Source organism: Theropithecus gelada, chromosome 5 (assembly GCF_003255815.1).
Source record: "Theropithecus gelada isolate Dixy chromosome 5, Tgel_1.0, whole genome shotgun sequence".
Lineage (NCBI taxonomy): Eukaryota > Metazoa > Chordata > Mammalia > Primates > Cercopithecidae > Theropithecus > Theropithecus gelada.
This window is the reverse complement of record NC_037672.1, coordinates 130,320,163-130,337,942: the sequence shown is the minus strand read 5'-3', so window position 1 is coordinate 130,337,942 and position 17,780 is coordinate 130,320,163. Positions and strand designations below refer to the sequence as shown.

At 30.6% G+C, this 17,780-nt stretch overlaps 1 protein-coding gene across 2 annotated transcripts in view; it reads right to left on the bottom strand.

Moving 5' to 3' along the window:
* PCDH10 (protocadherin 10) overlaps nt 1-17,780 on the bottom strand; it is a 42,247-nt gene that overhangs the window by 12,257 nt on the left and 12,210 nt on the right. Inside the window, exons 4-5 of one of the 2 annotated variants that reach the window (XM_025386565.1) lie at nt 15,862-16,167; nt 9,363-9,397 (exon numbers count right to left, since the gene is read on the bottom strand). In XM_025386565.1, the coding sequence (XP_025242350.1) occupies nt 9,363-9,397; nt 15,862-16,167 (341 nt within the window). Of the gene's footprint in view, nt 1-9,362; nt 9,398-15,861; nt 16,168-17,780 lie in introns of those variants that run through there. The other variant, XM_025386566.1, reaches the window with a different exon arrangement.

Here is a 17,780-nt window from a genome sequence, read left to right as displayed (position 1 = left end):
ATTTAATGAAGAAAAAATAAGGCACATAATGATCACAGACTAATATTGAATTCACTTTATAACCGTGAGACTGAAACTTTTTAAAATAAATAATTGCTTCTAGGTTTCTTCTTTCATAGAGAGACGTTTATGTCTCTCTATGATGTCTCTTACCCTAGGAAGTAAACCTTACCCTAGAAAGATCTGGTCTGCAACTCACAGAATTAGTAAAGACATATGGATAATTTGAATTACGGCATTTCAAATAACATACTTTAAGTGATTAAAAGTAACATACATTTGATTAAATCTCTCCTATGCAAAAATAACCCCTGCTACATTTCAATTTAACAATATTTTAAGTTATCATCTTTCCTCACGTCTATTTTTTGCTTCCAAAATTTTTAATTTAAAAAAAAAAAAAAAAAGGCCGGGCAGGGTGGCTCATATCTGTAATCCCAGCACTTTGGGAGGCCAAGGCAAGCTGATCACCTGAAGTCGGGAGTTCGAGACCAGCCTGAGCAACATGGAAAAACCTCATCTCTATTAAAAATACAAAATTAGCCATTTGTGGTTGCACATGCCTGTAATCCCAGCTACTTGGGAGGCTGAGGCAGGAGAATCACTTGAACCCGGGAGGCAGAGGTTGCGGTGAGCCAAGAGCACGCCATTGCACTCTAGCCTGGGCAACAAGAACGAAAAAAAAAAAAAAAAAAAAGAAAGGACACTGGCTTTTTGTGCCATCTCAATAAATGTTAGCTACTATTACTATTGGTACTATTACTCAAAACGTGTCTTGGTCTATCCAAAACAACTTTTAAATCTTAACCTTCACTATACCTCTGGATATATCTGATAGATTGGACAAGTTAGAAGATTTACTTCTCCATATTTATTATTTGCTCTCTAATTCCGCATTTTGGTGCATGCACTTTCCTGCTGCTAGAATACCCTTGGTCTCTATCCATTAAAAATCACACAGATAGTGCTTGAATAGTGGCCCCAAAGTGAGTTCTACACATTCTTCCTTGATTACACTGTAAAGAGTCTTTCTCAAAGATAACCAAAGATATTTTATTCTAATAAATTAAATATCATGTTCCTCCGTAAATGAGATGATAAACTTAACATAGACTCATTGAAAACTAGTGTGCATTTTGATAAGAGGAAAATGCTTAATTGCAGGTGACTATAGTAATTATATTCACAAGCATATTAGATTAAAAAACAATTACATTTATTTAATATTTAACTTCTTCCACAGCTAGAAACAGCAATATTAAATGCAAAAGCCTTATCACTGTATAAAAAATGAGAAATTTTTTCTTTTCATATGAGAAATAAACATAAATGAGAATGATTCTGAAATGAAATTGGGCACTAAAACTTAGTTGTTAGGTATCTTGTTATTTGGGCAAAATAGTGATATATATGCAAAACTGATGTAGAAGTTAGAAGACAGAAACACATAGAATAAAAAAACATGAGAATTACACAGAGAGCCCAATGAATAAACTACAAGCTGAAACTAAAGTTTGGGTGGTTTTTTAGGTGTTTTTTCACAGGGGTTTGTGACACTATTTGTTAGTTCTGTATCACATTGAAAGACAAAGATACAAAAATATAAATAGAAAGCTGATTGAGAGAATCAGGTTTACCAGATAATAATATTTTGGTGAAGAACAAAGGAGGCAAAAGTATCTCTAGGCTTTTATGTGTTCAAATACTGATCTGTGACAGATATAGATATATTTGCTATATGTTACAGAAAGACATGGTTTTCCATATTAACAGATGACTTTCATTTACTTTGAGCATTTTAGGGCATCTGTGTCTTTTACACAGGGCTATCAGGACACAATAGGATAACAATATCTTGTATAAGGCTAGAATTTGCACCAATGTGCCAATACAATTCTCTAAACATAGACGAGTCAAATTCTATATGGACATTGATTTTCATCATTTTAATTTCTTTTTGCCTGAGCAAATAGAAATCCTTTTTCTACAATTATCAAATATAATATGCTACTTCTTATACTGAAATAAAAATCTGTTGCTTGTATTCTTCAGATGATTTTCACTGTTGTACATAACGAAGTATCTTTACTTATTATAAGTATACAAGTTAAGTAAAATAATGAGAATATGAAATTTTAAAACTTAGAATCATGCTTTGTGATTAACACATGAAACAAATGAAGCTTAACCTTTGCTGAGTATTATGTATTTAGTTCTATAATATCTGTTCCATTGGTTTCTTGGATGGAACAGGAAAATAAGGAGACTGTACTTTTAAAATATGTATTATGTGAAAGAATATATATACTGCAGATGTAAAATAGTGATATATAGTGAAAAGAATATTTGGAGTCTGATTTTTCTCTGGGAGTAAAAGAGAGCATAATTAGTTCTATTTAAGCCCAGAATTGTAATTTTGTCCATACACAGACTGATGTCATTGTTCCAATTTTAACTGAATATATGGTTGCCTTGAACACTTAATGAGTGCTTCTTTTGGGCAGGCACTCACTGCTTTAAACATGTTAAATAATTTAATTTCCACAATGAGCTTTGGAGGAACTATGTCAAGATGCAGAAAAGGAATTATAGGAAGGTTAAAGAAATTAGAGAGGTCCCACAGATAGTAGCTGGCTGGGTCAGTAGTTGAAACCTGGCTGACTGACCCCATAACTGGTGCTCTTCACCACATTGCTTCTCTGATGTGAGAACATGTACAAAGGTCACTCATAAATCCATAGTATGCTATAAGTTCAATGGAATTAAAAGCATACTTGGAGAGCAAAATAAAAAATGATATCTTCTAAAATTAAAAGTTCCAAGCTATAAAAATGGTAAAATTTGTGATGCTTATGGAAAAACTGTTCTGAAATCAATAAGAACAGGGTATGTTTCAAGCATGTATTATACCACATCCAACCAGGTGAGCAGGTTGTGCTTCAGGCACATTTTAAAGCTGAAAACTTTTCAGGAGTAATCCAATATGCCCAAGGCTGGTTTATTCATTGCTAAAAATCTCAAAGGAAGACTGTTGATTTGCATGAGGTTTAGGGAAGGGAAGGAGGATACAATAATTCAAAATACTTTTGCATTTTTTCGTGTTTTGCATTTTTCAATGTTTCTAGGATGACCCAGAGCATATCACACTGAGAAAACCTCATTGGAATATTTTTATTTGTGCAGTAGGTACAGATCACTTAACATCAAGCGAGGATGCATTGGGCTATGTGTGGTCAATAGTAATTAAGTTGATCTAATTCCCTTTACATTATCAATCAGAGTTCTGATAGTATTTATTTTTATTTTTCCTGTGGAGAGCTCTTAAGAGTATTTCAGTTTATTTGACTATTATATTGGTATTTTAAATTAAAATATTAATCTTATTTCCATATATCAGCCTGTGATGAGTTCATGAAACATAAGCATTTTCCTATACTCCAGGCCACAAGAACATTTATATAATCTAGTTCCAGGCCAAACAAAACTGAAGACCACTGTGCTTGGAATACAGTTGTGACCAACAATGAGTTTTCTTGAATGTGGGTCACACTGTTCTTGTCAGTAGCTTGGGAAGACTTGCTTAAAGCAGCTAGTTAAAAAGTGTTTATTTACAGTTTTAAATTGTTATGGTGCTTCTTTACAATAAATAATACCACTAAAAATAATAGGGCCAATTGATGTCCCTTTGAAATTAGAGAGGAAAGTAAGTTAAAGGAGAAGAAACTTAAAACATTAGAAAAAAGAACACAGACTTAAAATTAACTTCAAAACAATACAATGTGCCTTTGTAACTACTTTAGATGTTTCCTTGAAAAAAAAAAAAAGGTAATCTTTCTCTATATTGGATATATAAGCACACTTTTTATAAGCATTATGAAAACAATTTCTACAAAAATTACTACAAAGAGTGATTTACATTATCAAGGAATATATTACTAGATTTCAAGCTCAATTTTAACTGTGAGAGGCAAATATTAAATTATTCAATGTTAAGTATTTGCTAAAAATAATTCTAATATAAGCCTGAATGTTTAATTTTTGTAATAATTTCAATAGGCATTAATATTATGTTTTCATAACTTGAGAAATAATTATCTTCACACCACTCCATAATATAACTTAAAATTATAGATTTCCTCAATCATTAGCTTAATTCAAGCTCTAAGAAGTTAGAATTCAATCCATCAAAAAAGGCATTTCTGCATTGTCTAATACCAGTCATTTTGCCTACATAAAATTAAGTATATTTATATAATAATATAAAATATTTATAAATTGATTCTAAAATTATTTACTATAGCCTATTTCACAGGACTTACTGTGATCCTTGACAGAAGAGAACTGTCACCTTGTAACAATTTACAAAAGTGATATCTTTATTTTGTCTTATTTCATTTACTCATGCCTATAAAATGGACACTCAGTAGGTAATTACTTCTGTTATTACTAAATTTAGTATTAATGTTTAGCCAACGTAAGTTTTCCATTTTATTATTTTCTCTTTCCTTTTATTTTTCTGAAATGCATGACTAATTCATGCTTCCACATTACCAAGTTAGGCTATATTATGATTTAATCTCCAAACATCAACTCCAGATAGAATAATTGTATATGGCATATAAGACCTGCTTGCTATATCTTCCAAAGTGATGAAGAAAGCATGTATTCCTTCTAGATTTAAGGGTAGCAGGCAATTATGACTTTGAATGATTAATAAGGGGTGTTTCCTTTTTATTTAATTGTCAGTCGTTCTATACTAACTGCCATCATGGATTGCCTTAAACTTCAATAGAGGATGATGTGACACCAAAAGTGAAAATTCTCATTATAAGAGAAATAAGCCAATGTAGTAAAGAGAAGACTCCATATTAGACAAGGTTAAGATATTTTTCATCTAGAGTCAACTGACTTTGTTGTACAATAATAGCTTAATGTGTAAACTATTATTACATACAATATGAAGTTTTAAACCTGCGAGTTATGATGCATACTTTTTAATATACACAATCTATGCTATTTATTACATATGTACATATTTGACATTTTCATACTCAACATTTATACTCTATGCATCTCCCTAAATCTCGTTCTAAAATTACAATATCTTAATTTTTGTTCCTGGACATTTCATTCTCCATTGCAATTCAACATGTGAGATGAGAAAAAAAAAAAAAAAGACTTTAGGAAACTAAATTTTTTTCCTCTAAAAAATTCCAAAGAAAGAAAGATAAAGTCATTCCCAGAGAAACAGGAAGGGAGGGAAATGAAACCAATGCTTTTTCAATTGTCTCTTCTTCATCTTCAAGTAAATTGAACCTTTCTCTCCTTTGCCAGATGCAGATGAGGAAAGGCATTTTGTGGGAAAATACAATGCAGGGCTAGAACGTGATATTTCACCAAATCACAGATGGCATATGCATACGTATGTAGTTTACACAGCTTTCTAGGTAAAATGTTTCCATATCCCTCAGGAGCAAGAACCAATGTCAAGGTTAGGATATTTCCTGTAATGTGTAATTTAAATCTCACAGGAGCTATATAGATCCATTTCCCCCTTTTCTGCTCTCCATAAAGACAGATTAACTGATTACCATCTTATCTGTGTATCATTTGTTTAAATACTTAACATTTATTATGTCACCTCTTTACTTTTCCTCTCAATTCACAATTCCTTGAGCCATTTAAACTCTCTTCAGATACGCTGTTTCCCAAAATGTTAATCTCTTTACTCTATTTAAAATTTCCTTTAAGCATCATAGTCCACAATTTGTCACAATCTTCTAATATGTGTTCAAAGAAAAATGAAATACAAACATCTCATTTTTTCTACTCTTTTGCTAGTAGATGGTATTCAAGTTAATATATTTTAAATATTTGTTGCTATAAAAGCCATTAAGTTAACAAAGGATTACATTTCAGTCAATAAGACATGAAGACAAGCATAAAGCATTTCTGATAGACTAGCCATAAAGAGAACTCCAAAGATAGAGAAATTATATCCAAGGAGAACACTATATCTTCCAAAATGATGAAGAAAGCATGTATCACTTCTAGGTTTAAGGGTAGGAGGCAATGTGACTTTGGATAATTAATGCTAACTAAATTGTCTTCTTTGCTCACACACTGGTATATATTAGGCTCTGCAGGTGTTTTTTCCCTATATTATCAAGGAAATCACTGGCTATTAAATTTGAGTGGAACTCAAACATACTCCATTATTTCTCCAATTATATCAAGTTTAAACCCCAGAAAAACTAATTTTTGGTTACAGACTAGGATAGTAGTAATGCTTCGGGTAGTAGTAACTCTAAGTGGGCAAAAGAATGGATTTCTTGAAATACTATAGTGGTAATATTTTGGCTACTGGACATATTATGTGACAATGTTTTGGTAACTATACAGGTGTACTCATTTTGTAAAAATTTCTTGAGTTATACATTTATGATTTTTGTACTTTTCTATACGCATATTGTACCTTGATTAAAATTTTTTAAAATAAAAAAATTGCTACCTGTAAAGCTGATTTCAGTCATGAATCAAATCAATTGGAAATATAAGTAATATTAATATATGTGAGAAAATTATGGAAATTTAAATAATAAGTAGATAACCAATGATAATAAAAAAACTTATTTTTAAGAAGAAATATTGCTCTTGTGGTTATGTTAAAAACTGTATCTTTTACAAGCAAAGTGTAAACATTAATGGATTAAATGGTAGAATCCTTCTGGATTTGCTTTGAAACATCTGAATGAAGGAGCAGTTTTATCAGTGTTTGGATGAAACAAGTTTGGTCAAGAGTTGATTCTTTAAGCTGAGCAATGGAAAACCTGAAAGATTTAGTACACTATTCTCTCTACCATTGTATGCTTGAAATTATTCATCATTTTAAAATATTTAAAAATGTTGCTTATGAGAATTCTTTAGATTTGTATAATATTGTCCTCTGTTGCCATTGTTTTTTTTAAAAAGATTGAGGTAAGTAAAGAATCAGGATAAAGCCATTTCATGACCTCTAATGTAATCATCTGATGTGCATTTCTAAAGAAAATAGACCTAAAATCTGTACTACCAGTGACTAACAGGACAGTTAATTCTGGAATCAGAACTAGGCTTATTAATGGTGAAAATAATACACAAGAATTTTATCCTAATTTTTCAGGTCAGCCTCAAGTTTCCTATACATTTTCTAAGCATACAATGTCTGGCAACTGCCAAGCTGTAACATTAACTCTCATATCTATAGACTTATTCCTACCATTCATATTAAATCTACCTGTGAAATATTTAAGCTTACATACACCATCAGGTGTATATCATCATGACAAATTTATTATATCTATTTTGTCTACTGTTGCCATCGTTGGCTCAGAACTTTCTACTATGTTTTGCACTTTAAGAAACAAACCTATATCTTTTATTGGAAGAGGCGAACTCCTCTATCTTGACTATTTCTGTATCCAAGGTGATTCAGAATTTAATCCAGAAAATATATATTTAATATTGATTTTAGTTATGTGTTACTTCTATGTTTATGTCTTGTTTAAAGAAACTTAATTGAAAAATATGATCAAAACATTTTAAAATACGTTTTTATGGAATAAAGTGGTAATTTTCAGCCCAAATATAGTGACTGACATATAGATGTGCCTTAAAACACTTGGTGATAAACTAAAGCTAATTTTCTAGTTTGCGTAAAATATATGATGAATATCAAACACAGGTAATATTGGAATCTAGTGTAAGATTCAGGCCAATCTTAAGGTGGGGAAAACCACCTACTGACTACAACATTTTTACTAGCAGTTAAAAATACTGCCTTTCTCATAATACATAAACACTAGTACCAGAAACCTGTTTCATCTACAGTGTCATAGTTTATTTTGCCATACTTAAGCACTATAAACTTAACAATCAGTACCTTAAAAAAAAAAAATAGACTACCCAGGTGGGGTGGTTCGTGCCTCTAATCCCAACACTTTGGGAGGCCCAGGCCAGGAGATAGAGACCATCTGGGCTAACAGGATGACACCCCATTTCTACTAAAAATACAAAAAATTAGCCGGGTGTGATGGCATGTGCCTGTAGTTCCCAGCTACTCGGGAGGCTGATGCAGGAAGATCCCTTGAACCTGGGAGGTGGAGGTTGCAGTGAGCCGAGATCGCACCACTGCACTCCAGCCTGGGTGACAGAGCGAGACTTCATCTCAAAAAAAAAAAAAAAAAAAAGAATATACTAAAATGCTAAAATGAATTGAATCACGTATCTGTTTCTCAACAAGCACCATATTGTCATGTTAACAGCTTCTGATAATAAAGTAGCCATTAGTTAAATACATTGACTCCTATCTCCTATGTTGCACATAATCAAAGTTTGTTCCATAGATATAATTAAAAATTAAATATAACTGATTAAAAATGTAATGATTCTATATGGGATTTAAATGTATGTGAGTGTATCCATATGACTGAATCAAGAAACTAGAACATATAAAATGAATTTATAATCCCTTATTGAATGACTTGAAGTTATCATTGATAATTCAGACTAACACTGTGTTGTATATATATACAGACACTTTATCAAAGTTAATTTCAAATATTGTCTCTTCAATCCATACAGTCAAAAGAATTGTATCTCTAAGAGAAAGGGTATGAGTAAGTGTCTTACTATTACCATACATAATGTATATACATTATGTCATATAAGGTACGAATTATAGAATCATAAATAAAATCATGATTTTTATCTGCAAAATTTCTAGCTTATAATTTGTTTTTAATCTATGTTTTTGGTATGTAATTATGTTTTGGGAGACAAGGTTTTTGAATTTCCTACACTCTCCTCACCTAAATTGAAGTAGGTCAAGCTAATTTACAGTGACTAGGAAGTCTTATTAAAACTCAATACAAACCTAAAATATTTTGTTACACTCCAGGAAACATTAAAATGACTCACATTATGCTGAGTTTAATCTTAATTCAGTAATGTTATTTAATCTTGAACAGTGAATCTCAGAGTTCGAAACAGTTTCTAATCTTTATTATCTAAATGACACTATCTAATTTCTATTAAAAGGATTGAAGATGACGAAGACTCACCCAAAAAATGTCTGGCACATTGAGTATTGTATAATGTTTAATGATATTTATAGGCAATTGAATTTGTAGATTCCAGACTTATTTACAATATCTTTATAACTTAACATATTCAAATTTTGACTCATATATCTTCAGTATGATGAGGCAGGAAAAAATTCCCAAGTAGGTATTTATTTTCATTGAATAATTCTATTTATATTCTAATTGATAGTCTTACTTTGTTAAGCTCATATGATAGACAAATGCTTACACAGTTTTATATCAATGTACAAAATAAGAAAGAGGATGAAAATGATCTGTAATATAAAATGAGGTATATAATAATATTAATATGCTAAATGTTAATTCTAAGAAGTCCTAAATATGCATGAGATAAACTGCTTTGAAAAGCAGTTGAAGAGTCATACTAAAGAGCTATAAAATATTGAATAAAAGTATAATTAACTTTTATCGATTATGTTTTCTCTATATGCCCTTAAATGACAATATTTTACTTAACCATTTATTTGTGAACTCAAAAACGTAATTTTAAAATGTAAATAAATAAATCCTACATGGGAATTAAATAAAGAAAAAAAGTGACTAAACTAGAGGAAAACATAAACTTCTTAGTTTTATAAAAAGATGAAACATGAGAGCTAACATATTAAGTTGCTAGTAAATAAAAGAAAGATGGTATTGCAGATGGGGAAGAATGGGGAGTAATCAAAATTCTAAGAGTGTTAAGAAATATGAAACAATTTAACTCTGCCTTAGGATATGAAATAAGTTCTTAGAACAAATCAAAAGAAGTTTAAAATCTCAAAGTCCTGAAACACTCCATGATATTTTACACAAACACACTAGTTGGGTGCATTTCAATAGCTTGAATTAGTTTAAATTCTACTTCCCCATGTAAAAATCTGTAGGTGTAGCTAACAAAGAATATAACTAATTTAAAACATTTTTTAAAAATTGGAAGAAAAGAATAAAGTTTGCTTGGAGGTATCAACAACTGCGTGTGTGCATAAATGAATGAATAAATAATGACAACATTAATGAAATTTTGCATACTTTAAAAATGCCCATTAATTCATTTTTCATCACATAATTATTTAGCATTTATAATATGCATAGCTGGATAATGAGTCGAAATATGCCAAGAGAGTAATTGTATTGGGAAGAAAAATTGTAGTAGAGCTGGAGCAGATTTTAGCAAAGTTAATAAATGGTAAGAAAGCAGTTACAAAACATAGTACTTATTATTGTGTAAGTTTTGAATATTTAGAATATAAAGTTTGGGGTGAACCACAGGTCAAATTATCAAAATAAAGTCAATTCAATTGAAAGTCATTAAAATGGCACTTTTAAATATTGCAGATAATTATAAAGATAACTATACTGATAAAAGAAACTATGAAATTGTTCTTTAACTGGGGGAATAGAAATTTCTTGCATGCTAACTAGTTCCAAATTACCCACAGGCACAAATTTTAAATGACTTGAAATAAGTCACAGAGAAGTACTGATGTCTGAGTAAGTAAAAAAAAAATTGCTTACAGAAATGACCAGATATTTATATATAAAAAACTGCTGTGTTTCATATCTGCACCTCAGAAGGATTTTCATAGCTTTCACTTTAAATTGTACTAGCTGACATAGACCACTATACAACAATTAAAGAAAAAGAAACAAAATACAATATCTCATGTATCTAGTGTTACAGAGAAGTTCCCACCAACTGCTGCATCAGTTAGTTAACTGGAGGAATGACACGAACTATGAATAGATGACCATTTTTCAGAGAAGTAGAATATAAAAAATTCACCAAATACAATAAAATAAATAATATTTTAAAATAGTATAAAATATAATAAAATTCAGATAGAGAAAATGAACAGAGTTAATTTTTTTTTTTTTTTCTGATGCCTAGTTATCATTTGTTTCCTATTCCTGGAGTTGAAGTGAGTAAACTTTTTGATAATGACAGATTTATTCATAATTCCTGGATAAAGGGATTTAATGATAAAATAGAATGACTAGTATATTTCTAAGACCATAAAACTGTCCCAAAGAAATAAACTGAAAAAGTGAGAAAATTAGGTTCATCAATCCGTATGTATATAAAAGAGCAAAAGAACAAAAAGAACCCACCCTCAGAGTACACATAGTAGCACAACACGGAGGAAAACTAATCAGAAATTAACACATCAAGTAAAAAAGAAAAAATCCTGAAAGAGAGGTCCGTTCATTTAGTGGTGTATGGGCCTATATGAAAGCAAGGCCTTCTATAAAAATATTTATTTTTGGACTTTAACATTGGATAGTGACACCATATTTATGACATTAGAGGAAAATACAAATCCTAGAGAAAGCACTATACAGAGGTACATAAGTATGAGGGTAATGTGTATCAGTAAGAAAAATCATTTTGTTTTGAATTCTGTGTATGCTCTTACTGCACTACTGAGTTCAACAAATTATGAAAACTCACAGAAGGCAGGCTGAGATAATGAAGGGATTGGAAGAAATGTTACTAAACAAAACATGTTCTCCAATTTCAATCAACTAAAAACTTGAAGTGCACATAGACATAATATAGATACCTAAAAATTTCCCCCATTTAAAGTTTATTGATAAAAGGTCTAGATAAAGGTTTAGCAGTATTTTAAATGAACTGTTTTAGAAATTTATTTTTTTAATCATGATATGGGTGTGTCAAGTTGAAATTTCAAGAAGGTTAACAAGTTGGCAAAAATAAAATTAGGTCAGGAGACAACCAGAATGACTTTTAGTATACTTGGACTAGTCCAAATGTTGTATAAGATGAAGGCAGGATGTGCCATGAAAATAAATTGTTCCCTTTAGACTCTAGAAAGCTCCATTGATTCAGAAATGTAGTCATTATGATGCAGTTTTTTCCACTTCATTCAGTCCAATTTATCATTGTATGACACTTAAAGAAATATTTTCATGAGTATATTTTGATGTAATTGTATTGAGCATCTTATGATTGTCTTCAATTTTTAGGAATTAATTATGTTTATTGGCAAGAATCAACAAGTATCCAAATAACAAATACTTATGCCTTTATTACTGTATAGTTCAGGCTGATAGGAATTGAATTTCATGTTCATTTACTGACAAAAATATTAAGAGATGGTGTGCAAAGTATAAAGCCAAAATCATAAGCAGGAATGACTATAAAAATATTAAAGTGTTTTAACTAGTAGGGTTTTCTGAAATTATACTAATAATATAACTTTTGTCAATTACATTATTGACTTTACATTCATTTTATATTTTTATTTATGGAGATTATCCAGATGGTTTTACACATTACTTATTGTGTCACTTGAAAGAATGAATTATTTTAAGTAAGATGTCTAGGATTCTAAACAAATCCTTAAAGTTTTCATGATAAAAATGCAATGTTATTTTAAAACTCCAGAAAATATTTTCTTTCATTTTAACATGATTATTTAAAGTGCTGCAGGTAATTATTAATTTTAATTAAAAATGAAAGTGGTATTTTAGTGTTTTTAATTACGCTAATGAAAATTAAAGGTAAAGTAAAACTGAAATTTATTAACGTTTTAAGGTAAATGTAAATATGGCATTTCTGAATATATGGCCATGTTCTACATGTTTAAATTTATTTATGCAATCTTTGAGTGTATCCCTTTGCTCCATATCAACTTAGCAAACTATAACATTATAACAAAAATAAGAGAAAACAAGCTCAGAAAGTGCTCATGAATAATTTAGCAAGTATTGAAAGATGTGTTCAAAATTATTCCTGATTTTTAAGTCTCCTTTTATTAAATACATCATTTATGCTCTTCATGTGTCTTTTGTTAATACATTAAAATAAAAAGAAACATAACTGTAAGCATATTTTTAAGAATATGAAGTACATTATTTAATGTTTGCATCCACCTATTTTTGTGTAAAAGTTGTTTTCTTGCAGTTTTTAGTTTTAACTTTAGCAATCGGAGGTATAGAAATCAAAAGTTATTTGTATTGACAATGATCTCTTTTGTAATTTTAAGCATATCGTCATTTCCTTGTCATTATTGTAGAATTGACAGTGACAGTTTCATTAGGCTTTTCAGAGCTTTACACAAACATAACTAAATATACTGCTATTTTTCCTAACATTAAAATGTACATTATATTCATTATGAAACTGCATATTTAGTTAAAAAACCTACAACTTTAATAATTATTAAAATATTCTGATTAAAAGCAAGTAATTAGTGCCAATTTTTAGCTTTTTTACTTGCTTTTAGACTTCAAAGATGACATTATTTCTATTCTGAATGAAAAAGAACACAAGTATCAATAACTGTCACCATATGAATCTGTGGGGCAAAATGGTCAGAGTAGTCTTGTTTTAGAGTTTATATTATCAGACTAACCATAAATTTTTTATGATTATTAAGTCAGAGCCATGGTGTAATTTTAAATATAATTGGATGACTCTAAGATGACATTAAATACTAAAAGTTAAATAAATAAAAAAAAAAGTCTAGACATGATTAAAGTTGTATGAAGAACTAAGAAGAGTAGAAGTGAAAACAACAAAATAGCTATTCTTCTGCAAATTTTCCACCCCGGGTCACACGTCAACCCAAACCCTAAATTTTGAGCAGTGTGAACTGGCTAAAACAGATTAGGGGGAAAACAAACAAACAAAAAAAAACAAACAAAAAAAGCAAAACAAACAAAACTACTATTAAAAACTAACTCATTCCAACATACATACATATATATGTATATATATATGTTGAATATATATATGAATAATGTGCAAATAATTAAAAATTTCCTGGTGAAATAATAGATGCATTGTTTTGATTTTTAGCAACACACATAAATGTTAATAAATTTCATAATCCCTGAATGAGATTTCTAAATGAAACACCAGATTCTTAAGAAATAGAAAAATTTGTATTAAATATATATGCAGCGTTAATATTTTAATAATAAAAATTGCTTCCAATAGTCTTATTAATAAAAAAATCTAGTCAGTAAAGAAAAGACATTTGTAGATGTTTAAAATTCCAGGTCGTCGGCCGGGGGCGGTGGCTTAAGCCTGTAATCCCAGCACTTTAGGAGGCCGAGACGGGCGGATCATAAGGTCACGAGATCGAGACCATCCTGGCTAACATGGTGAAAACCCGTCTCTACTAAAAAATACAAAAAAACTAGCCGGGCGAGGTGGCGGGCATCTGTTGTCCCAGCTACTCGGGAGGCTGAGGCAGGAGAATGGTGTAAACCCGGAAGGCAGAGTTTGCAGTGAGCTGAGATCCGGCCACTGCACTCCAGCCTGGGCGACAGAACGAGACTCCGTCTCAAAAAAAAAAAAAAAAATTCCAGGTCTATATGTAAGTGTAATTTTACCAAGAGCACTAAGAGCAAAAGAGGGCAAGTTGATTTTCCCACTATAGTTGAAGTAGATTTACCTGTTATTATATGGTAAAAGCAAATATTGTATTTATTTAAAAATACAAATTTTTATTAATCTGAATCATATACCCTTCACTTTTTGCCTTGAAATTATTAATAGTATTTCTTTAATGTATATTCTTAGTTTAAGTGAAACAGTAGTTAAATTCACTATTTAAAATTTGGAAAAGTTTTACTTTTAATAATAAATATAATTTTGAGTCCAGAATTCAATTTCAGAGGCAAAGACAGCATCATGTTCCTCACTTACTAAAATTTGGTTTTAGGCTACTTTATTTCACTATCATGTGTGGATTTGTGAGTTAAACTAAAGACATTAGCATCCAAATTGTATTTCAGACATCTCAATATTTCCTGTCTTTAAGTATTTGTTCTCTCTTTGTATAACTTTAAAAAATAAAGCAAAACAAATGATTTTTTGGTTCTGAAGTGCTAAAGTGGTACATCACGCTGGGGTATTTGTGGTTCTGAGTAATTTGAAAAGCTGAAAACAATCTTTCATAAAACACCCCCTGACTATTGTTGTCACCACAATGTATGCATCTGATAAAAGACCATTCCTTTAAGCATATAACACTTATCTATTTGCATTATCTCTGTCCAGATTAGTAGCCACAACCTCAATGCATTCAATCTTTGCTTTTCACATTATACATCATAAGGGCTAAAATAAATATTCTTCTGTTTTTTTTTTCCTTTAGGTTTTTAAAAACACTTTTACTTTTCCATTTCATCGATCATAAGCGAAATGATATATCTACAATCTGTCTCATCTTTTGTTTCTAGCTTATAAATTCCACAGTTATTTTTGTAGTAGATGAAAGAAAACATTATGTAGGATGGATCTGCTATACAAGGTAAGTCATCTTTTGATTGAGTTGTCATGAGTTTTTATCTTTATCAAACATTATTTATGTAGTTTGACCAAGATATTGAATTGTCGGTAACATTTATCCATTAATTAAATGAAAAATATTTATATTTCTCATTACCAAGATCCTCAAAGGAAATGCATTATGGAATCTCAAAGCATTTTTATTCTTCATAATGATTACATAAAATAATAAATTTGGAGAATATAGTCCTATATTTTGAAAGAGCTGAGTGCGATTATTAATGTCTCAATGTTAGAGGAATTTATTCTTTTAAATAAATAAAGCATATTGCTCTAAAGTGCTGCCAGCATCCTGTCACTTTTATCCTTGTTTCTTAAAAAAACCTGAACTCCATTTTTACCAAAAAGAGTGGAATGTTGAACTTTATCTCCTCAAAGGGAACACTTTTACAGAGCCCTTTGTGTAATACTTACTCAAATATGGTGGTTTGTAAGGCGCTCGCGTATTAGACAGCAGTCCGTCCAGCTCCTTCCTCTCCAGAGTGCTGTGAAGGGCCTTCTCTTTGCCAAAGGTGGAGAAGGACCGCTCTGCCCCAGGCTGGGCTTCTGGAGTTTCAAACACCTCAGTGTCTGGAACAGAGTCCATGCCGGGAACATGCAGATTGCTGCGATAATCAGCAGCCTGGCGTCCATCAGAAGGGACAAAAGAAGGCATCCAGCACCGATCTGAGTGGCCCAGAGCTTTACATTCCTCAGTGCAATTGGAGAAGAGATCCATACCTGTTAGCAGAAAAAAGAAACTACAGATGTAGTCTTCACCAACATGACCAGTTACTTAGCAGGGTAAGATTACAGGCAGCATAAAGGGTGACAAGTGAAGGTGTCTTAACAAATTATCCCTGGCTTATCCTGACAGGAACCAAATATCATTTTGTCTCATTTTTGTCCATCACTTTAAAAAGAGAAAATGATCGGCAAATGTAAAAGATAAGATTCTTCTGGCAGAGGTCTCTGAAATAGATGTTTCTAAACTACTTAAGGTATTGGGAAAAAATATTGGCTCTAAATAATAACTGGGAAATGGTGAGTAAAAAAAAGTAGACATCTTTTAAAAAATCTCTCATGAAGTGTATAATAGAGAAAACAACAAGGTGTAAAAGCTTTAAAATCCATGATCCCTAACAATGATATCTGAATTTTTTCCTTAAAAACAAATAAACATAAGAAATATGCCAAGCACCAAAAATGATATTTAGATTATGAAATTTGAATATGAAGCAGAAAGTGAAATTCAACAGAAATGTGGTATACACAGAGGAATATCAGTAAAAATCAAGAATAAAACACAATTTCATTAGCAGCCAAAAGCATATTTTCTGAGGTTTCTAGGAAATGACTTCCTAAAGGTATTCCTCAATGACACTGTGGTAGTCCATATTACTAAAAAACACTTATCATTTACCACCTTAGACAAATCCAGAACAAACGACTGTAATTAGTGAAACCAAGGTAACCAAATGCAGTGTAAATCAACTGCAGATACTATTGACAAATACCTTATTACTTGCTCTATATTGGAACACACTTGTCCTAGTCAACAAAGAGTTGTTTGCTTACTAATCCTATAATACCAAGATTTCAAAGGCCAAGTTCAAATTTCATTGTCTTCCTTAGATTGACAAGATTACAAATATTATCTGATTATGATCAAGAAAGGTCATTCAGTTTCTTAAGCAAAGCATAAGAATTTTCGAGCAATACAGAATACTATTTAATATGAATGCTAATACATAGCACTACACAGAAAAACACATAAACAAAAATAGCATTTTAATGTTTTTCTAAACATAGTAACATATCTATCAAATATTTTAAAACAGGGCCGAAACGATCTCAACCTATTCTCAAACTTTAAATGGATAAGAAGCTCCCCGGCTCACTGGCATGGAGCTGGGTGTGGAATGACAGTGCCTAGTAGGCCACTTTTATTTTCTAAATAATATTTTAAAAAAAGAAAAAATAATTAAAAAATTTTAAAACAGGATAAATTTGAAAAACAAAAGTATATTATTAGTCTGTAGAAAAGAAACTCGAGTCCATACACAGTCTGGAAAAACATTTTTTAAATCAAAAAAGTAATATTTATTTAATGAACATACTTGATTGTTACTTCTATTAATATCAAAAGTGATTTGAGCTCTTGAACAAGTTTTGGATTTTAAATTCCTGATAGTATTCTGTTATATATTGATTTATGTGTCTTTGTGTATATGTTATCTGCATATAAAAAATAAAATAATTTTTCAAAATTATGAACACTTCAGTTTGTCTAAAAATAATTTTTCAAAATTATGAACACTCTAGATTAGTTTGTCTAATACTATCTAGATTAT